This window comes from Corvus kubaryi, unplaced genomic scaffold (assembly GCF_017639235.1).
Source record: "Corvus kubaryi isolate FWS band 111438036 unplaced genomic scaffold, C.kubaryi_AGA036_p1.0 split1-65, whole genome shotgun sequence".
NCBI lineage: Eukaryota > Metazoa > Chordata > Aves > Passeriformes > Corvidae > Corvus > Corvus kubaryi.
The window spans coordinates 2143916-2167310 of NW_024582080.1; the positions used below are offsets into that span (position 1 = coordinate 2143916).

At 43.2% G+C, this 23395-nt stretch overlaps 1 protein-coding gene across 1 annotated transcript in view; it reads left to right on the plus strand.

Annotated features, from left to right (window-relative positions):
- The first annotated feature begins 2148 nt into the window (after window positions 1-2148).
- Window positions 2149-23395, plus strand: part of WDFY2 (WD repeat and FYVE domain containing 2) — a 65508-nt gene continuing 44261 nt past the window's right edge. The window contains exon 1 of the mRNA XM_042014327.1: window positions 2149-2375. Within this exon, the coding sequence (XP_041870261.1) occupies window positions 2239-2375 (137 nt within the window). The 5' untranslated portion in view covers window positions 2149-2238. The remainder of the gene's footprint in view (window positions 2376-23395) is intronic.

Below are 23395 nucleotides of genomic sequence, written 5' to 3' on the forward strand. Positions count from 1 at the left end.
ACACCTGACAAAATGATGTACCAGACTTCAGGACACATTTCTATTATTCACATACTTTCCTGGTCTTGCAGAGGAAATCTCCATTACAGATAAGCTTCAAAAAAAATGCCCTTAAGAATTTTATCTTGAATAGCCACTGGAATCTCTCTTGCATTTTGTTGTCTTTTTTTTTTTTTCCCCTTCATTTCTCCACAAAGGGTAACTTATTTCCAAAATCAACCGTTTATATAAAGCATATATTTGATTTAATAATATTTTTATTTCACTTCAGTCCAAAATGTCTGCCCACCTTTCAATGTTTTCCTCCAAACAGTGTCTTAAACCTTGAAGGAGTAGTTGGACGTGGAACTCTTTAAGGATATAAGAGAGAGAAGATTAATAAGGGAGAGTGATGTTTCAACAGGCAATTGAGGATACCCCAGCTGATTTGGGAGATATGTAGGACCTCCTTCCAATCCTGTGACCCACACCTTTGTCTATCAAGACATTTCTCATTTTCTCAACTACTTTCTTCTTTAAAAGCCTTTTTGGAAAATGTATTCTGGGTCTCCCAAAAGCCTGCAGCCTGCTATCTCCAGCATACGCTCAACACCTGTTTATCTGTCAGTGATCCACAGTGCCTGATCTTGAGTGCAAACAATTGCAAGCTTGGCAGACTTTACCACACTTCAGTTTAAAAGACATTTTTAGATATATTCTGAAAACTATCAAGTATACCAATCTTCAAAGAATACCTCAGACCTCACCAAGTAGTGAGACAGGCATTTCTATCTGTAGGTCTAGCCTAGGAGTGCAGGATCATCCATAGTGGTAAGAAGGTGGGTCTTTGACTCTTCAGCAGTAGCTCCCTTTTAAGAATTATGAGTAAGAGATATTATCTAGTCCAGTTACACATCCTTGGGGAAATTGTTTGAGACTGCAGATTCATTTCCTGTAATCCAGCTGTTGCTGACCAGACCTTTCCTGCTACAGTACACTTGCGGACCTGTCATGTTTAGTTGAGAAGGCTTAAATGTCTCACTGTGCTCCTGCAGACACTGCTTGCTTGTTTGGCAGAAAAGAGATTACTAAACATGGTGAAATTTAAGTTTCTGTCACAAGGAATTGACTTTACCTTTCCTCTGTTGCCTCTATCTACTACATAGGCAACAGAAGTGTGAGTGGGCAATCAGGATTTGTTATGTTGCAGACGCTGCTGTGTGCTACTCCTGGAGAAAAATTAAAACTCCTCATCTTGGATTTTTTCATACCTGATTTTTTTCTACGGAGAACTGCTGCTCATTGGCTTAGGGTGGGTAAATTTAAAGTTGCAGCTGAAATAGCGCTTTCCAATCTGCTGACAACTTCTGCAATGTAGGACAACACTTCAGACATTGAGCATGATTTTCCAGAATCTTTCGAGACAGATTATGAAAGTTTGGCATATGCCTCGGGAGGAAGTTGCCTTTTCACTGGCTTCAGCACAGAGCTCTGGGCAAGTGATCTGACTTTTTTGGAGTTCAATGACTTTGTCAGGAAAAGTAAGCGAAAAGAAGCCGCTTGATGAAAACGAGTTGCTGGAAGTGTGCTGCGTTTCTCTTAGGAAGAAACTTCCTGGAAGAGAATTTCTGCTGGCGCCGCGCTTCAGCCCTGCCTGCCCGCGTCCCTGTCTAATGCAGCAGCAGCAATCCCATGTTTTCCTTCAGTCCCAGGAAAAACTCAGACAAGGAAATGTAAGCAGAGGGAAGCAGCCGCTTAAAGTTCAATCTTCACTCGTTTGTTTTTGGGGTTTTTTTTCGCCCAGCGGCCACAGCAGCGTGGGACGGACCGCACGGAGCCGCACGATGCCGACAGTCCATAACTGGGCACGGATCAGGAGAGGGACACACTCCCCGGGCTGCCCCTGAGGCGAGCCCGCGGCGTGGGAGGGCGGCCCTGGCAGGAGAGGTGCGCTTACACCTCCGCCAGGCCGCAGGTTTCCCTTTGCGAAGGCGCAGCACCACGACCCCACTCAGCGAGATGGCGGCGGGAAGCCGCCATTTCCGACCCCTTCGAGCAACGCGCCCCGGCCCGCCCCGCCCGGCCCGGCCCGGCCCTGCCCGCTCGGGGGCGGTGCCGCCGCCGCCACCGCCCTGTTCCTGCTTCCCAGGGAGCGCCCGGCTCCGGCAAGTCCCTCCTCCGCCTCGGTAGTGCGGGCCGCCTCCCTCCCTCCCCCGGCCGTAGCCTCCTCCGGCGGCAGCGGCGGTGCTCGCCGGCCCCATGGCGGCAGAGCCCCAGCCCAAGGCGCTGACTCGCAAGCCCCTCCTGCTCAACAAAGTGGAGGGCTCGCAGGAGGTGGTGAACATGGCAGCGATAGTGCCCAAGGAGGACGGGGTCATCAGCGTCTCCGAAGACAGGTACCGGGCAGCGGGTGTTCAGCGGGGCCGTGGCGGTGGTCTGTCATCTCCCACCACTGCTGCCGGTGATGGTGGCGGTGGTGGGCCCGCAGCGCGGTGTCCCGGGTGCTGGTGCCCCATCGCCATCATCACCGGCGACCGGCGGCGGGAGGTGGCGGGTCCCGCCGGCGAGGGATGGTGGAGGCAGACCTCCAGCATCCCTGTGGGACTGTAGACTCCACCACCCGGAGCTCGGGCAAGCGTCAAGGTGGCGGTGGCCCAGCATGGGGACATTGCTTTAGGCAGACACATCACGTTCTGGAGGAGAAGAAGCCTGGAGCAAGGGTCTCCAGCTTAGTGTCCCACTCCTCCTCCTTCTCCTCGTCCTCCTCCACTGCTGTGTGGGTCAGGGCAGTGACTGGTCTTGGGGCGCCGCTGAAACTTGCAGGGTGACTTTTCTTAGCGTAGGTACAATGGGCTCTGAGATTCTCTTCATCACAGGGATTGCCGGGGAGTCTGTGGAGATCTTTGACCTTGCCTGAAGATTGTGGTGGCAGTGGCTGAAACAGTAGTTTTGGTTCCCGTTTCCCCTCTCCAAACGTTTCTTAGTAATTGTTTAAAAATACCATGTATCAGTGATAAGATCTTGGAGTTAAATCCCGTGTTGAAAAGCTGCCAAGGAGGAGAATGCTTTCAGGCCCTTTAGCAGGGCTTCGAAGTGACTGAGGCTGCCCAGAGGCAACTCTGTCTCTTTTGAAAGAGCTCAAACTTAATTCAGCCCTGCAGCTGGAGCTTCAAAATTCTAACTTGAAGATCTTTTATTTTAAAATAAGTGCTTATTTTTCTTGCAGTGTCCATAAATAGTTATTCTAGGCAGGGCTTCTTTGCAGCTCAGGTGTATGGTGTAACCTGTGTCCTAAGATTGAAAGACACATGTTGACCAGTGTGTCAATATGTTTTGATGCTCAAGAGTATTTGGGTGGACTGTTTCTCATGGATACCTGCTGTTCTGTTGAGTGTCTGTTTTTATGTCTCTGCAAGCTTTCTGAAAAACTGACTGTATTTTCTTTCATCTTTGTCCTTTGTGTAACTTAGTTTTCTGCTGTCAAATATGTACAAATTTAAGATCATTTAAGTTCACCCAGGCTGAGGTCTCCAAGTGAACTCTCATATGCCTGGTAGCAAGAGGAGCTGAGCTACTTGGAACAAGTACTCTGTCAAAGGAACTTTAAGCAGAGTTTTACATTGCTATGTGCTCACAGTTTTATCGTCTTTACATTTTTTATGTATTTGATGAGGTGTTGAATAAAGCTTGAGCTTGTTTTGGTTCACAGTAGCTTGTTAGGCTTACTCAGCCCATTCTTTTTCCCTGTAAGAAGGTATTCCTGAAATTTATTTCCTCTCATATAGATGTCTCTCTCAATCTCTGCATCTTCCCTCACCTTAGAAAAAAAACCTGTAGCTTTAGTTGTTGATAGCAAGTTGATGCTCCAGGTTGATATTTCTGCGTAGAGAAAGGGATTGATAAGACATCTTTGTTTTCACTAGTAACTGAGATGTCAGCTTCAAGAAACAAGCAGTGAAGAAGAAGCCAGGAGTTTCACACTAGGAAAGTCTGGAGGTTCCCAGGCTATTTTCTGTTTAAAGGAATTAACCAGGTAATGTGCCTGCTTGCGGGGCTTGTTTGCAGCGTCCTTGACATGCTACAAGCTATGATCCTGCCTTTTACTTCTCTAAGCATGAAGATGTTGCTTGATGGCTCTTTCTTTCATTTTGTGCTTGCATTAGCATTTTTATTGTAGTTAAAATGTTAAGAGTCTAAAACTGACTTGGAAGGAATAGCAGGTTGGGAGTCTAACTTGCAGGTTTTAGGATACCTGGGGTGAAAGCATAATTTGCCAGACTTTCAATACCTGTGTATTATGATTAGGCTTGTGCAGATCCTTATGGCCCCTTTTCCTGTTTGGACCTGCCCTCTCGTGTTAGTGTTGACATGGTTGTTTAATGGCCTTGGAATGTGGAGGGCTTTTAGAGCTTCCTGGAAACTGTTAGGGATGGTTATGGAGATGTTATCTGTCCCTTTACTTGTTAGCAAGTAAGTGAGTTTTGTTCATGTTTCCCAGCTTGCAATATGCACTGCTCATATGAGGAAAATGTTCTGAAGCTTCTGTAGAGAACTTCAGCTGGAATGACTTGCCACCTCCAGCACTTGCTTCAGGCTGGGACATCTTCTGTAGGTGAAGGAGGAATTGTTTTGTGGGTGAATGGCTGAACACATCATTATGGAAGTTGCTGGTAGTCTTAGCAAACGCAACAGCTAGGTACCACTTTAGAGGTTTTCTTTGCTGTATGATGTGGCCCTGTACACCTAAATCTTTAAAAACAGGAGCTAGCTTGGTCTCTGGTCTCAATTTAGTATGGTACGAATGGTGTTATCTGGTTTCAAAAGACACAAAAGTGGTTTTAGCTATAGCTTGCAGACATAGTCATGCATTATATAGCCCTGAATCATGTTTGTAGCACATACATGCATATTTATTAAGAAATAAAATGAAAACTATGTAATAATAGAGAGTGTGGTTATTCCTCATAAAGAAAGACAGAGGAGGGGAAAGAAGGAATCTTGGGCGGGGGGTGGGGGGAGGGTTACGTATTTAACTAGATTCTGAAGACTTTATGTACCCTACTTTATGTACCTTTTTTAGTGTGTGTCACTTGTACAGATGATGCACACAGATTTTTCTCTTCTGAATCCTGGTCACTCATGTTAATTGAGTGATGTTCATTGTGCCCTAATCCTAGCGGGTTTTCTGATTCTTTATCTGGGCAAAACAGACTGAGCCTGTATCTCTACAGTACAGCTGGTGTGCATGGGAGGGATAAGATATTTTGTGGTTTTTTTCTAAGGAAAGGGATGCACCTGTTTAGACAGGTGAGAGTTAAGGTAGTGGCAACATTTGTTATCCAGGAATGTATAAATCTAATGCAGGATGACCCTAAGAGGTTACTAGGTTTCATCCATGCTCTTCCCCGCCAGCAAACATGTGAAATCAACAGACATATATAGCCAAACATGGAGAGTCTTGAGTGATCCATAGCATTGTATGCTCATGTGAAGCTGAAGTGGGATTTTCCTAATATGCACAGCTGACCCTAAGTTGTCATCAGCTTCCTCAGTATTAAAAGCATGTGCTACCATTTCAAAATTGCTGAACATCCTTGTCTTTTGTTGCCTTTGGAGGGAGACGTGGGTGTTGGGCATGTCTGAAAAGTAGGTCACTGGCATGTCAAGTTCAGACATATCTAACTCTGTGCTCCGGAGAAGATTCAGTGTCATTAATCTTACCTGAGCATGGGATATGGTGGGACAAGTGCACTGACTCACCCAGCTTTCAGTGCAAGCAGTTCTGCTCAGTGCTGGCACACTTGTGTGTTTCTCAAGAGCCTGCCAGCGATGTGAGTGCTCATTCATCTGGGCCTTCGATGTGCTGATCATGTGTTACCGTGTGAGACTGGCAGGAGGGGGCTGGGTGTCATCGTGGTAAACCTGCACTTTGCCAATAGCCCTCTTTTTACCACCAGCTGGATTGTAAGTGAGGAAAAATTTCGCAGAGGCTGGTGTAAGCAGCTCTCCTGGTAATTGTGACCTCTGGTCTATGCCCTCTTGTGGGTGGGAGTTCTGTGCTCACTTCCATGCTACGGACCTTGGAAATGTAGGTATTCCAGTCAAGAACTGTCCTCCTGGAAGTATTCACAAGAAGTAAAAATTTTCACAGTCAACGGAAAATTGTCAAAATCTTTTCTTTTTAAAAAATGGGCATTCTAGTCTCTTAGAAGGTCACAAGACTTAGGAGGAAAATATTTATCCCTTTATCCCACAGCTTTCAAATTTCTATTTAATTTTTTTTTATTAAAGGAGTAGAGACCTTTGTCTTCTCCATTACCTTGTATTATCTTAAGTTCTTTTTGAACTCAGATGTCTCAGCTTCTTCCTATGGATCACTGTACAAACAGTGAGCCCAGACTGCTTATCTTATTAGTGTCTTCATCTCACATAGAGAAAACTCTGCAGAGCTTGTATTGCTAGGTTTGGTTTACAGTTCAAGGATTTTAAATACAGATATGCACTTCAGCTGTTGTCCAAGGCTTGTATTCTGGGTATGCTAACTAGCAAGATTTTTAGGGGGCATGAAAACTTAATGTCCATCTTGTGTAAATGAAAATCTCTTTGCTAAACTAACAGTGAACTAGGAGTGGGAATATGCATATGTGACAAGAAATGTGGGAGTTGTCTTTGGGTTTGTGCTGACATGACCTCTAACATAGAGAACTGTGATCTTTCCACCCTTAAGTACATAAAAAGCAATCTTGTTCTCCTTGTGGTTTTCCTGTCCAGATCCAGAACATTAGGCATGTAGCATTATAGTTCATGTGTGTGAAAAAGCTCTAATGGAACAGTGGGTTTCTTCACACAGTGCTGTGTTCAGGCAGGGTGCAAGGAACCACAGACCCTTGGTAAACTCTCTGAGTTTCCTTTCTCCTGTGGTGGAGTGGTAGAAAGTGATTGCTTTGCCCAGCAATGTGGTTGCAGTACAGGTCTGTAATTCTTGTCTAAGCATAGGGTTACATCACCAGTGTCTTCTCTACCTTGTGTGTGGCTGTTGGTTAGCAGCAGAAGTGAAGGTGCTGTGAGAACTGATTTGGATGCTGTTTGTGTATATTTATCAGTCTAAGCCTGGAGGTTTCACATCCAGGTGATTGCAGCATGAGCAGTAGCTCAAGCAGTGCAGAAGGTGTGGATGCTCTTCACAGGTGTAAAAAGACTTGTCCCTGCCTGGAGGTTCTTTAAATTTTGATAAAAACATCAGTCACCAATAAAATTGTTGATAGGAATTGAAGAGACCTAGTGCTGTAGATGCAATTTGGTTGCTATTTTTTTTTTAACTCGATTTTTTAGATATGTCGTAATTTGATGACTGTGTGTTTGGAATAAATGTCAGGGTGGAGGTTAGTGCTGGCTGTTTGTGAGGAAGAAGCGGATGCTGGCGAGAGGCTTAAGAGAGAAGACAGGAGGTCCAAAAGCTCTTGGAATCAGACATTGTTGCAGATGTTGAACAGTAACTGTTCCTGATTTGACTAACATGTATCCTGTTGAGATGCCAAAATCAGAGACTAGCATGTAAAATGTCTTGCTGGGTGCTTGTTGGGAGAGATAAACTCCACTTAGTAACTTGTGGGAGACCTTCCAATGTTGTGCTTTTTTAACCCTCTGTGCCGCTTTGTGCCACCACTTGTTGAAGTTTGTCTGAGCTTGTGTATCCCTTGCCTTAAGATGCTCTCCCCCTCTGTGTCAGCTAAAGATTTAAAGCACAAACATTTAGTCTCATCCCTCTGATTTGAGCTATCCTGAAACTACTAGCTCATGTAGGTCAATGCACAGATTGGTGGAACTCCTGCAGTTGCATTAGGTTCATGTCTTAACTGCAAGACAAGAGCTGCAGAAATGTGCTCTGACCTGACTTGGACCACAGCTTGTACAGACCCAACTTCAGCAGCACAGTTGGGCAGCAGAATAGAGTGGAACCTTAGGTGCTTGAGCCTTCTGAGTTAGAGGTGCAATGGTTTTTACTCCCCTCTCTGTTTTAGAGATTATTCTTTCTGTAAAAGATGTGAGTGAATATATCTTAACTTACAAGCTTTAGCTGGAATAAGAAGAGCTACTTAATATACCTTCTGTTTGCCCCCTGGTAGCCCTTTTTTCTGCCTGTTGCTGAACAGTGTTCTTGAGTTGCAGCAGGTTTTGGGATGATGCATCTGCTTCCCATACTAACCAGTTCTCATTTCTCTTCTTGTCTTCCCTGGCCCCATCTTAATTTCCCTGGCATCTGCTTACACAGAGACTGGATCTCTCATCAGTGTGTCTCATGTCTGTCAGGCTTGGTGACCTTCCACTGCAGTCTCTCCAGTTCTGCAGCTGAGCAGTGCTTCTCGCCAAGAGGGGACTGCACAATGCCACCTCTGTGTGTGGCCTGTGGACTCTGAAAGAAAAACAAGTGCCAGTTATGGAGTACATGCAGTACAGAGATGGCATATAACTAAAAATGTGCTGTTGAAGGAAACTTGTTGGTTTTCCTCCTCAAGATAAAGATGTCTAGAGGAGGCAGTGATGCTGCAACATGAAATCGCTGCAATACCTAAAACTAAAGGAATTGCAACAGTTTTGAAGCTACTGAGCTATTTAAGCAAGGCTGACCTTTCATTGTGGGTCACTTAGCAAACTGAAGGTCTCAAATAGCATGTGACCATTGTAACACAATAGAAATATGTCAGTAGCTTGTTTGAGCTACTTTATAGCATTTTGTTTACTGAGACAGACTTTTCTTTCTCTCTCTCCAGCTGCTCTGGTGCCTGCATGGTGTCTGCCAACCGTGATCTGTGCACAGGTTTCCTAGCAACATCTTTTAGCTGTGTGGTACTACATGGAAGAGAATTGCTCGAAAGTGGCACGAGTTTTTGTAAAATGGTGTTTGTAACAGCCCAGAGAGAAGTCAGAAAGTACTTGGCAGCTCAGAGATCAAATGGAAAGGAGAGAGCGGGAGGGCAAAATGCAGGCACTGCGTTGGTGCTTCTGTGGTCAGGAGCTCTAAAAGCTTCTTAAATGATGAGCAATGCCCTGAGGAGAGCAACTGGCTTTTGCACAAGTGTCTTCCGTGCATCACTGTGTTGTGTGCACTGTAACCTCTCAGACACTGAAAGACTATTCGCATAAAAACACTGCTTTGCCCTTGTTCCTTCATCACACACTGGCCAAATATGAGTGGGTTTGTACAAAACTTCTGGTATCAGCATGTATTTGCCCAGGGATTTGATAAGAATTGCAGTAGTCCCTAATGCAAGGCCAGAAGCAAGAAAAAACACAGCTGTTTCCCTTCTGCGTGCAGTGTGAGGAGTGATGGATACAGCCATGCACTGCTGGTTGTGGCAGGGTGGGATGGGGCACCAGGGGACGGAATAGGAGCAGCAGCCATGGAGTTCTGAGAATAGCCACACACAGCGGGGCACATCCTGTTCAGCAGAGCCTTGTCCTGCATGGGGCATTTTAGGAAAGAGAAAACAAAACTTCCTTTTTTTTACTTTTGTGAGGTAAAGAAATTATGTAAATGGGAAAACTATAAAACAGACATCCACACAGGAATGGCAAGTACCCCTGCAAGCAGTTTGGGCGAGTGGCTGGAGCAAGCCTGGAGAAGGAAAGGGACAGTTTCATGAAAGGAGAAGCAGGAGAGGGCAAGTTTACCAGGCAACCCTCCAGGGAGGGACCTTTACATAATCACAAAGCCATATGCATCTCTTGGGGGTCTTCATATGTCAGTCTGCATGCCTGATGGCTTGAAACTGCACATAAATAATGGCCAAAATGGATATTTGTCTATCAGAAAACAACTAATGAATTTTACAAATTAGACTGTGCCAAAATTTTAGATGGACAAAATGGATTTTTTTAGATGGACAGTACTGGCTTCATCCTCATGAGAGGGAGAACAGTTGTGTAGGCTGGGCTAAAAACCATGGTGTTTTAATTTTTCTCTTAGTCAGGCTGCAGGAAATAGCATTGTGTAACTAACCTTGGCCAGACTTTGAACATATGGGCTTTGCTTGTCACACCATGTGTATTCACCACTTAAATTAAGTTTTTCAGGGAACTCTTAAGGTTTTGAGCACTGAATCAAAGGCGATGCCAAAGCACAGTTCTGGGTAGAAAAGCACGGCTGTTCTGCTGCCAAGTTTACTGCAAAGTTTTGTCTAATGTTGTCTTTTATTCTCCAAGTCCTGTACCATTCCCTCCTACTGTGAGGTGAAAGATCAATGTACTTAGCAGGTTTTTGCAATAACAGTAGTGATCGATCAGCCCCAGAAAGCAATGCTTTTGACCTTTACAGGTCTGTAATCATGGTTTCCTTAGGCGTTGAGTCCTGTGGAGTGAAATCTGAGAAAAGGCTGTCCTAATGTGAAGTGGCCTATTTTGCCACAGGTTGAATTTTCTGAATTCAGGTGATAGAACAAGTACAGTTCTTTGTCTTGAAGGGATATGGAGAGAAGATCCATGCCTGTGTTTAGAATGTGACAAATAATGAGATTTTGCACCTCCAGCAGTGAGTGCAAATGTAGTAAATTTACCTTTGGCTTCAAATTCACTTATAATAGCAAATAAAGGCTTAATTGTATTCTTAAGCAGGAGGTGCATCTGCTTTGTGGAATACTTTGAGGCCTTAAAGTAAACAGTTTTTTTTTTTTTTTCTCCTTTAAAGCTATGATAAGGGCTAGTCATGAGTTGGTGCTAAAGCTTTTGCTTTAGCTTAAAATACAGTAAGTTATAGTGAAAACATAATTACATTTATGCAAGCTAATGCATGCTAGAAGATGGGAGATCAGAGGCTTTTGGTGTTGGTAAAGAGCAGTGGTACGTATCCTGGTGCAATGGTTTCAAGATTTAGATATCTAAGTACCAACAGTCTTTGTCTTCCACACTGTTAACTTATCTGTGGCTTGAAATTAAAAAAACCCCATATAAATAGGGACTGAAAAAAGAAGTCCAGTAGGTTTATTGTGATGCAAGGATAAGAGGAAGTAGGAGAGCACTGAAAATTAGTCTGTTGCTTTTCTTGTCACCGTTTAGGCTTTCTGTGGCAATACAGCAAAGCTTATCTTATAGATGTCTCCTCCGATTTGGATGCTTTTCCAAGAACACTTACAGTGGGGTTTCTTTTCTTACAGGTGCCAGCTGGCACTGCAAGGTCAAGTGATGAGCTCACTTTTCTGTAAGGTATTTCTCTATATGTATGTTTCTAGGCCAGTTTAGTACACAGAGATACAGAAGGGATTGCCTTTTCAATTAAAGAATCGCACTTATCTCAAAAAAACTTGTAATGCAATCCCTTTTAAGAGATAGGTCCTCATAAAGTATTTTGCCCAATTTCCAACATACATAAACTTTAGGAATCTGTGCTGTGAAACTGGAAATGATGGCCTGCATTTTCCTTGTAACTAGTTTGCACTCATTTTGCTTATGTGCTGAATTATCCTTACTTTATATATTTTCTTCTTGATCCTGTTACTAAGCTGTATCTTCTCATTCCCATAGTCCGTTCTTTTTTTTCCCATCCAATACAGAGAAACTCTGCCCTTCCTCTCAGATCTGTGTTTTGCTAGAGCAAATGTGGGCTGTGGAGTCATCCAATGAGTGGTTCAAATGGACATTTCAAAGGCTTCATGTTTTGCAGCACCATGTGCATTCCATCAGATAGAAAGAAAGCAGGATTTCCAAGGAGATGCTTTCAGCTTTGATGGCAAGGGCATAGCCTGTGGTCCAGCCTAGCTTTTGCTGCATGCAGGATTGGCTAAAGACAGCTGCAGCATTCTGATGGCAGTAGAGGTCCTCTATGTGTGTCTTGTCTGGATTTAGGAATCATGCCTTGGCTTCACTGGCTTTTTCAGCAGCTCCACCAACAATAAGCAGTTGTCAAAGGATCATTGCCCTTCTGTAGCTACTGGAAGTCCAGCAGGAAGGGTCATGCCTGTGCTGTTCTCCAACATCAGGCATACAGCCCTTGTGTCCGTTCTTGTCCTGTTGGTCCTATTGATTCAGACTCCTGTGGCACAGGACTCTTTGATCAGGCAGAGCCTCGGCATAGTCTGCTTTCTCCTGGCCAGGAGCTTAATGGGAGGTGAAAGGGTCTTTGCTGAATAGTCCTGTGTTTGTCTTCTAGACATAAATGTTCTCTGTGCTTTTATTATGCCATGGGAACAATTTACTTTAGCATAGGCAGAAACAAATACTGATAAAAACTAGAGATCTAAGTAGGGCAGTGTAGTAGTACTAACACGGGAAAAAGAGGACAAAAGCAGCCTCAACATTAATTGTGCTGAGGAGAGAGGGTGAAAAGATAATGTATCTGTCAAATCAAAATTGACACCTTTGGCTTTATTGTCCCCTAGGCCTGGACTGATGATATGTAATTACTGGAATTAAGAAGTTAATATTTTTTGTGGCAGTCAAGTGATGTGTTTTATTCTGTTCCACTGAGTCCTATGTCCCATTCAGTCAGAACAACTAAAATTAAGCCCAAAAAGAGCTCTTTGGGTCTACCAAAGCCTTGCCTGGGCTGCTCTGTGGGCTGCCCTAGCGGCTGAGACTTTTAGTGCTGTCTGATGAGCAAAAGCCTGTCTGGTGCTACCTCAAGTTTTCCAAGTCCTGTTACATCTTAATTTTTTGAGACAACTGCCAGTGCCAGCTAATGCAAAGAATGGATATATGCTGGATTTCCTCAGGCAGGAGCAAGAGGGGAAAGCAGCTCGTTTAAGAGTGTCAGCTGTAATGGGTGGTGGACCACTGCATTTGGCACAGTATGTTACATACAGGGGTTGGTTACACAATATATAGGCACTAATCCATTTCCAAAGAGTTCAGTCTATTCCCTTCAGGAAATGAATCAGACTTTATAAACTAATCTCTTCTTGGTACCTTCTGCAAGTGCCAGTAAATGAGTGGGAATAAATGAATCCATCATCATGCTTTGAAAATATCAACTGCTAAATGATCCTGCCAGATTTCCAGCAGGGACATCAGCTCAGACCCATACAAACACTGAACATCCAGCTTCACACTCTGATCCCTGTTGCTGCCAAGTTTATTTGTAGCTAAAAGGCCAAAGCACATAAAATTTCGGAGAGCCTGCTATGGTGCTTGGAGTACCATGGCAGTCTGAGCTGTGAAGCGCCAGCAGATGAACAGCCCTGTTGGATGGGCTGTTGCAGAGACCTCTCAGCCTTGCTGCAGGCAGGATTTCTACAGGCTGCCCAGCTGCAGGCTTTTCTCTGGGGGGAACATTTGGGATCTCTGTTGTTTGCCATTTCATCTTCCCCTTTGCATGCTCTTTATGATTCCTGATACAGTTGGGGAGCACAAGACTAGGGGGAAGGGAAGAAATCCCACAGTAGCAAGTGTTGATTTTGGAGTGGAGGATTAAAAGTAAGAGATGGGGGTTTTTTGTTAAACAAGAAATGCTGTAAATGCTGTTGGTCACAGCCCTTCAGTTTCCAGCAGTAAGCTTTTCCACAAATACTGTTGCTAACTCGTATTATTATGCTGGAGAAAGCAGTAGGGAAAGGGAGCTATGAATGTACTGATTGTTTAAAAAAATAATTACATGCTCTAGTGGCTGAAAAATGCATGACTTTCATCTGAATTCTGAAAGCTCTTCTGTGATTTCAGATGCTTTTACTCCTACTTTCCCTCCTTCCTTCATTCTTTAGTAGATGAGAGAGAAGCTTGGTGAGGATTTCCTTTATAAGTTTGTGTGACCAGGAAACCAAGCCAAAAAGTTGTCATCCCCAACTGGTTTCATCCACAGCATCCTTTTGATCACAGCTTATATTCGTTCTCTAAAAACCTGATGACCTAAAACCTCGTCTTCGAGGAAGCAGGCATGAACATTGTTGTCTGGCTTTCATGAGGAGTGAACACACCTGAATAGAAGGCCCAAGGACTGCTAATATTGAGGTCACCAGCAGGAAGCATGGATAAACCTCACCCACAGCTTGGTCTGCCTCAGTCAGTCTCCTGTGGTCTTTCTTGTGCTCTAAAACTGAACTTATGTTCACATGCCCTTTTTGACACAAACAGACATTTTTAAGAGTCAAATTCTTTTAGAAACAAGCGTAACTGTTATTCAGTTGTTAAGCACAAAACCTGAACTATTAAATGTGTAGGCAAGTGTTTTGTATACAAAATTATATGGGAGAAGTAGATAAATAACCACTTTGACAAAAATTCTGGAGATAGGAAAAGCAATGACATGGGTAATTGCTTGGTGATCTGTGTTCATGTTTAGCACGTGGATTAAAAAGTGCCAACAGTGGTTTCAAAAAGTGGTGCATGTGCATGTGTTGACACCTCAGATTCAATGGTATTTTTCCAGAAATAAATGGTACTGCCTGTGTTTGAAGGCAAGGTCCTAGCTTGCAAGCTGGTTACTGTGATATTCTGAAGCATTATCCTGGCAATGGTCATCTTTTTGCTTTGAGTTTCATTTCCCTTTATTGCTGTGTATGATAACTCTAAGCCAAAAAATGGTTTTTATTCAGTTATTGACCAATGCCATTACACCGACCTCAGGCTAATAAAAATGAGGGAGGGAAAGTGGGAAAATATAGACCACCTTGAGATATTATTGTTGTGTACAGTGTAACAAGAAAAAAGACCTCTTGTCAGGGTGAACAGCCAACCCCTTGTTCTCACTTTCCTGTTCTTTTAGACAAGCCCAGTATTGCACAAGATGGTTGGTGTATACAGGGATCAATACTATCAAGCCTTTTTTTAATGGCTCCATGAATCAGCTGGGAGATATGGGCAGCTGAACCCATGGCCAGTTGCTATAGGGACTGTATTTCTAATAAATTAAATAGTGTGAGAGTATATTTCAAGCACGGGGATCTGGCTGGCTGTGGTGTCTGGTTGTTGGTATCAGGCACTGTTCTTGCCATGAGCCAGTTTGTACAGGCAGTCCCCATACAGGGTTTGGGAGTCGGCTTCTACCAGGGACTGTTCCCAGTACATAGCTTGGATGCAGCTGCTGGCTTCTATGCCAGGTGGCCTCACTGCCGGAGGCTGGTCCCAGGCCTGTGTCACTTATTAAGGTAGGTGTGTTTCACATCTCCGAAGCACCCAGGTCATGTGGCCGTTCCTCCTGGTGGGGTATCAGATTGCCTACAGGCCATTGGTTCTGAGATTTAAAAAAAAAACCCAAACCAACTAAGCCACTGGATTAAACAAGACACAGCCCTTGAAACTGTTACGCCTCTAAGCACTTCTGTTGGTTGGAGATCTGTAACAGTAAGTTTAATAACCCTGAATTCGAGACCAAAATAGTTTGAGATTCTTAAGATAACTTCAACCAGACGTCTAGAGGAGGACAGATCTCCCAGGGCCCCTGCACTGAGCAGAAGTTCGTGTGCCTGCCAAATTCCTGTGTGTGACATTGGCCAATGACCCACAGGGCTGCAGCCAGGGCTGGAACCCAGCTGGAGCACTGAAGTTGCATTCATTGCCTCTGTGGCCAAATTCTCTAGTCAGACCTCTTTGTTCGCTTCCTGCACCACAGGAGGCCCAAACACTGGACCTGTAACTGATGTGAATACATCTTCTGGCATTCCTCAATAGCTGTCAAGATATGTTTTCTCCATGAGCCTTCGTTTCTGACACCCAGGGATGTATCTGGCCAGTTTGAGCAGAGCATTGCATGTCCTGTAGGTGTGGGAGATGGGACATGAATGCTTCCTTATATGCCAGCTCCTTCCCTGCTTACACCATCCTGGGGTGGCATCCTTCCAGTGGGCTTGGTGTCATTGCAGCTGCACTGTGCCTGCCAGTAAAAGCACCCAGGTTTGTTCTAATAAGTGTGACAGTCCCTTCACTGTTTCAGGCCATGTGAGAGCTTTGGTCCTGTATTTTTAAAGTCATAGAACAGTGCTAAGCTGTAGCAATGACCAGTTTTGAAATACAAGTCACCAGTCACCTGCATCTGAAACACAGACAGCTGAAGAGAGAATTCTTCATCCGAATCAAGAGCATAGCTTGAAGAAGGTCAAGGAAGTCCAGTCACAAACTACTGTGAAGTTTTACTGAAATATTTCATCTTCGAAAAGACCTTCAGTCATAAAAATTACATTCGTGCTCCTTTCCATTCCTAAAATACTTGAAATAAGCTGGACATACAGTTGTCACGGACCTTACCCCAAGCAGTTTTCTGCCCATACATTTGGTGTTGCTGCCAAATGATTATAGAAAACTAATAGGTTTTGTAGGTTGTATTAAAACTTCAAGGAGGACAGAAAATAAGAAACTTCCGTTTCCTAGTAAAACTGGTGATGCCACAAAGAACTATGAAGGGGAAGTGGGTGGCCTCAACAGGTTGTGAGCTCCTCTACCTAAGAAAAGCAAGGAAACTTCAGGTACAGTAATTAAATTAGTCTTCAAAGCACATTTTCAATAGAAAGTACTTTATAGCTAGAGATGCTTGTTCTATAGCTGTCAAATAGGTCTTTCTGCCTTGTTCAGTTTACCTGCCACTGATAATGTAACAGGTGTTGTTTGGGCAAAGTCTTGTGGAGAGAGTCTCTTCCATAATCTTACAGTTTTTGTACAAGATGTTTCCATTTGAGTATCTGGTGGATGATTCACACAGTATTTCAGTCTTTCTCTTTTTTCTGCTCCTTTACCCATTGTTTCGGGGACAGTGATGTGTCTTCTGTCAGGAAGAAATAGTAATTTCCTTTTGTTTCAACATGCAAACAAACACCAAAATTGCCATGGCTGGTTTCATCCTGCTCCAGTGTCACTTGAGAGTTTTGCTGCTGGCCTCATGAGTGGGACCAGCTGAGCATTTCAAAAGGGCAGGTGGTATTTGCATTGCTGGAGGAGTGCATGTACAGCTGCACAAGGGTGATAGATATCCCTTAGCTGTCACTGCCACAGTAACTGGGATGGGGCAGCGATGGAGTCAGAAAATGTGTTGGATGTAGTATCATTGTTCTGAGACTCTTTGGCATGGTGCTGCCCTGTGGCAGTTGTGTTCTCCTCCTGTTCCTGAGCTTGGCCCAGGTTGCTAAGCTGGGTTTTGTGTCTTGGAGCCAGGCTTTCCAGTGGCAAGGATTGTTGGACTTGCCTTGTCTTCTACAGTATGTTGTTGTTCCCTCTTGGATTGTGAGGTAATTTATATATTCTAGTTTGTTTCTTGTGTGGAGTGTCTTGTTGTAGGAGCCTTTTGTGTTTCCTATGAAAAGTTTCTTGTTTCATTTTTAATATTACTTTAGCTGTTCTCAGGATGGTTGATCTGAAATTATTCTCTGGTACAGGTCCTCTGATACTGAGGAAAAGGTGTCAGAATATTTTGGCCCAGCCCCGAGTTGTTATAAGATTGATTGCCTTTTCAAAGCATCAGAGGATCAAGAAAGCAACAAAATTTCCTTTAAATCATGTATGCCTGGAATACCCGGGATGTAAGACTTGTACAGCAATCTTTATAGTATTTTTCTACAAAATCTGCTGCTTTTGCTGTACCACAAGATTGCACTGTCTTACTTTGGACACAAATAGAAATTCTGCTTGGCCTCCATTGCATAAGATCTTGTAGAAACAACAATTTTAACCGTAGACTAAGAGAGAGAAGCATATTTTGAGCCAAATAAAATTAAATAACAAGTAGCTATCAATTATGCAGAAGTAACAAAAATAAACAGAACAAGATGTCTAACTTAGCTCCCTCCTTCCTATGAAACTAAATTGATTTTCTTTTCTGAAATCAGATCAGGGTGACACTGGTGTTGCTATTTGGCAAGATGATATAGTTATATATTGTCTGAAAAAATAAGGAGAAATCATCTGCTAAAGCTGAAAGTTGAAATGGAAAGGTTTCATTGTAGAGAGAAAGAATGGGATGAATGTGATTATCCATCCTGCCTTGCAGAGAAGCTCAGTTCTTGTTCAGTCAGTGCATATCCAGTCTTGATGCTATGAAAAAATGTAGCTGCTACATTTTTGATTAGCTTGTATAGTGTGGAGTGGCTTGCACTGTGGTGTTTCATGAGAGTTCCATTTTTCAGTCACTACCTCTATAGTGGTGACGCCATGAAGATTTTTTGCCTTTTCTTTTATACCCCTGTTATACCTTTTTTACAACTTCTGTATTCCTAGTGCTTTTTGCCTACATTCTTGGACTTGTTTGTCAAGCTGAGAGACTCAACATTTTAGAAGCTTCGTAGCCAGGGATCAGTGTGCCCCAGACCCCAAGGTCCTCTCCAGAACACATTCTGTAAACCAAGATAGAACCATGCAGGGGAAGGCTCCATGGGGAGGGGGGCTCATTCAAGCCTCTCATTGGGGAATTTTTGATAGATATGCTAATCAGTAAAACCTATAATGTTATACCAGATCTTTTGGGGGAATTGCGGGGTGCATTTTGGTGCATTTGACCTGGACGTGTGCACCTAAGGATCCTTAAAATAAATACCAAGGTCAAATCCCTTTTTCCCTTCTAACCATGTTTGACTCTTGATTTTAAGACTAGGAAAAGGCATCAGTGGAAGCAGAACTCCTAGTCCTGTGTTCTTACCTTAGACCTGCTGGTGTTTGGTACCACTGTCCTTAAGTTCTCTTGTGCAGCTGGATTGTGGTGCTGCTTTCTCTATATGTCCAGGACTGATTTAGAAGCATCTCAAACAAATGTTTTTTATCTTTGACTAGTAGTCATTTTTGTAAATATTTCCTAAACAGGACCAAGTTTGATTCTGTGTGTTTGTTTATTCAAAAACTAAGCTGCTTTTGACGAAAAAATATTTCATTCTTGAGACCCAGTAATAACTTGAGTCAAGTTGGGGAAGAAAAGAGAGTAGGAATTTAAGAGCCAGAGCTGAGACTTGAAACTTTCCATAAACACTGAAGAGGAAGACAACAGAAGTGGAGCTTTTTCTCTTCCTTAAAATATGTACATATTTTGCAGTATGCAGTTGGGAAAAGATCACTTGACATTGAATTCAGATAGCCTGCAATGGTCATAACTTCCTTTTTCAAACATATTTTTCTCTATGCTTATTTCACAGCAGTAGATAATGAACCTTTGTTTGTCTTAAATGCCAAAACCAATTCCTGTCTGTTAAAAGAAAACAGAGCCTAAAGGATTTAGTGTCCCAAGTAACAGAGCAAGAATTTCGTAATTGTGAGGTATCAAGATAAGTGCAACTGCACTTTGGGGAGAAGCCTTAATGTGGGAAATACTTTCCAATTTACAAATTTGGAGGGTAGCTGTTGAGTGCAGCTGTAAGGTTTTCATTGCCCTGTCTGTCACCAGGCTGCTTCGTAAATGCAAAATGTGGAGCTGGACTTCTCCCCTTCCTTCTGGTGAGGGACAATGCACATGCACAAAGCTGCCCTGATACCACTGTAATGGGAGTGGTGGGAGAGTCTTGGGGTTTAATGGTTTGTCTTCAGCCTGTTACTTCCATTTGGATAGACCTGTTATTACCAAAACACTGTGTTCTTTCAGTTTCCTTGTCTGAGCGTTACTGAACCAGACATTCATTGCCATCCTTACTGCAGGCTTTGTATCATTTGTACTTTATATCCTGTTCCCTACTGCTTGTTCTTCCCATTTGTGTTCTAACTCCTCTCAACTCAGTCTCTCATTTCCTCACCTTTCTGCTTGTTAATTCTCTCAGTGACCCTCCTCTTATCAATTTGGAATTCAAAAAAGGCAGGCTGTCTCCTTCCTGCATGAACTTGGAGCAGCTGCACATCCTTGCTAATACTGTTAAATATCTATATCCAAGTCACCTTATATGAAAGTGAAATGAGGCAGCTTGGATCAGGAAAATCACTGACACCAGAAATTGGTAAAAACCACCTTGTGCATTGGTGATGTGAAAAAGCCTTTACTGTGTTTAGCTGGTTTTATCTGCAAGGTGTTGCCTTCTAAAAACCTGAAGTACCCACTCTATCCTTCTGTGGTCCAGCAGCAGTCCACAATAATTCCCAGTTTATTACTAGGATTTTTTAAGCCTGTTGAAATATTATTAAAATGCATTGAATTGTTATGAGTAATTGAGAGACAGTGAATGTGTAATGCCTCCTAGGCATGAGGGAGTGGGATGGGAAGATACAAGCAGTAGAGAAATGAAAATCAAATGGGTAGAGTTTCTTTCATTTGCAGTGGTTGGGGAGAATGGCAATATTTGCCTTTGCCTTGGTGTTTCAAATCTGGCTTGGTGAGGAAGGGAGCATCAGCTGCTTGAGGAGGAACGTGGGCTACCTCTGCAGTTGCTTGTGGGGGGTGAAAATGCTGAAGGCTTTCTACTGACAAGGAGAGGTGACCTTGGTAGCCTGGTACCTGCTGGTTAAAGGGTGTTCTGAAAACAGAAGTACAGGGATGCAAAGGGATGCACCTTTCCCACAAACACATACATATCTCAAGCTTATATTCTTGCCAATAGCATGAGTAATTTTAAAAGGCTAAGTCTAGCAGGACTTGTAAATCGCTGTCAGCGCTTGTTGAACCAGATGCTGGAGCCAAAACTCTGGGGAGAGAAATAGTGTGGTTGAAATGTGTGTAAAAGTAAAGGGTGCCAGAGGAAGAGACAGTGTGGGATGACTGGGAGAACTGTTGGGAGTACAGAAAGATGTCTCTAAGCTTTTAAGTGCGTGGCTTGGAAGTAGGCTACTGGACTGTCTTCTGTGGTTCCTATGTCCTAAATAGAATTAATGGTTGACCACTGGGAAAGGTACGACATAGATCCTCAGCATTCAGTGGCTTTTTAATTAGCATGCAGCTGCCATACCATGAACCTTTGCTTCCTTCTACAGAAATATTTTTGTTCCAAAAATTGATCAAACAAAACCATTAAATACTCTGAAAAAAAGAAAAAGTGAGTAGGAAAAGCAAAGACAAGCCTTGACCTTTCAGACTTAAGAATGTGAAGTGAGTATTTTAAAGGTACGGTGCTAGGGGGAAAGGATGCATTTGTGAAATGATATGGTTGTGCATTTCCAACAGCCTTTGTTAGCTTGTATTTATTTACACTGAGCAGTGCAGATGATGAAAATGTGTGTACTTCCAAAGCAACCCATTTGTTCACTACAGTGTTTGAGGTTGTAACTGTTCTCAGTCTTTCTTGTAAACTTGCTGTTCCTGTTTATTGGTGTTATTTAGAGCAAACTGTCCATCTGATCTGTTTTCAGGGTCAGATCCTGTCCACAGAACAGCTCTGTCTAATATTTTCTGCCTCCTCCCCTCCAACTGGAATAAAAATTGATTCTAAATAATGCCCTTCACGTGCACTGCCTCCCTCTGATGCTCAGTAGTTGGGATATCTCTCAATTAAGTAAACTGCTTAACCTACTGCAGGCTCTTAATAGTATACATTTCTTGATAACTGCTCACAAACTGCATACATCCCTCCAAAGTTCACCGTGTGTACCTGACAAAAAGACACAATTTACTTCTATTAGGTATGACATGTGGAAGATTCTTAGTAGACTGTCAGGTCATTCCACCTGGATGTTTTCAGCATGTCTCAGATACCAGGACAGGAGAGTGGGAGGAGGAACTGCTTAGCACAGCAGAACACACATGGATTGTGAAAGCAACAGAGTGGGTTTTAGTCTGTGGGACATGTATCTCATGGCTTGAGGTAACTGGACACGTCCTGTCTTTGCATGGTAATTTAACTGTCTGTAAGGAAAGCTATTCCTCCCCTCCCTGCCCTCTGTGTAAGAAGTAATCCTGTCTGACCTGCAAAAAAGTTGAGCCAGAATTACAAACATGATTTTATTTTTCAGACAGTGCTGAGCCTGCAAGGCCACAAGATCAAAAAGGACCCTTCTCTTATTTACTGTCTTTACCCCACCTCAGCTCATCTTTTTCCCCAGCAGATGCTGTGAGCAGATTTTATGCTTTAACTAATAGCACAAGGATTTACTGGCCCAGTGGGTTGTCTCTAGCTGTCTTTTACCTTGTGTTACCACTTAAAATCTGGTGTCCTCTGCCAAGGTCAGCAATAGATCTGGTCTGCTTCAATCTGCTACCACTCCGCTTACAATGGCCCTTGAATAGGCCAAGTCATTACTTCAGGCACCTTTCTTTGCACTGCCCATGCCTATGCTAACTAGTAGTCTTGTGTTGGAAGGCAACATCCACAGATGCAAATGCCCCATTCCTGAAAGCATTCTAGGCCAGGTCGGATGGGGCCCTGAGCAGCCTGATCTAGTCAAAAGTGTCCCTGCCCTTGGCAGGGGGGTTGGAAGTAGGTGGTCTTTAGCTCTCTGGTAAGGAACTTCATCTTTATTCAGGATGGGGAAAGTTGGTAAGCTTTTTCCAGTGTTCATGTACAGTTGCCCACTATTTAAATCAGCAATGACTTTGACAATCCTTGCTTTGAAAATACTCTCTCTTGAATCCCTGATTCCTGTAAATATATAAATACTCTATTTATTACCTCTATTGTAATCACCATGTTCAGTAGCATGACCTAATAAGTACTTAATACTTTTGAACTTGAGGATGTTACCTTTTTTATTAGCTTGAAATAAGATTTACATGTGGGATGCTGCCAAGCAGAGAAGCAGATCTTTAGAGATTACTTTATCTGACAACCTCAAATCTATTTCTTCCAAGATAATACTGGTATTTTCCCTATGAATGGTAGCAGTAAAAATCTGGAGGATGCAAGCTGAGACAGCATCTGGACAGGAATTGCAAAGGACTCTTCTTGTAACCCTCTAAAGAAAAATGCCAGTAAAGTAATGTAGTAATAAGGTGCCAGCAAAGAGGTTTTTATAATATTTGCTGCTTTTGCCATGAACCAGAATCTCTGTCCCTTATAGCAAAGCGGAAGTTACCAGTGAGACAACAACTAGGTAATTGAACTGAAGTTGCTACAGGCTTTATTGGTTTGGTCAGTCACCTAAGCAGTGGTCTCCTATCGGGACTGCACTGCAATATGTTGCACCATTTCACATATTTAAATAATGCATTTTTTTGTACCTGAGGAGAGTCGGTCTTCTGTCCTCCCTATGCTTCTGCAATAGACATGGCTTTCCTGTCCTGTCTTCACAAGGAGAAAGTTTGATGCAAATGGTCAAGGTTTATCCTGGTATTTGATAGCCTCTGCCTATTGCTCTCCTTTATAATTTTCTTTCTACCTCTCTTGCCAGAAACACATGGTTCTGGGATTGCCCCTGAGGGCTGTGGCTGACAAATCCTTTGTTCCCTCCCCTAATGATTTGGACTAGATGCCTAACCCAAATTAGCAGATAAGCTGATTGGGTCTGGAGAGATGTGAAGTGCAGGAGAACTTACCAAGCGGATAGCAGTGTATTGCAAAGAGAATCTAATATTGATAAATATATTTTTTTCTCTTTCATCCATAGTCTGTAAGTTTCTAAATCCTGCCAGCACGAATAAAACCGTATACAACTGCTGCAAATAAATGCT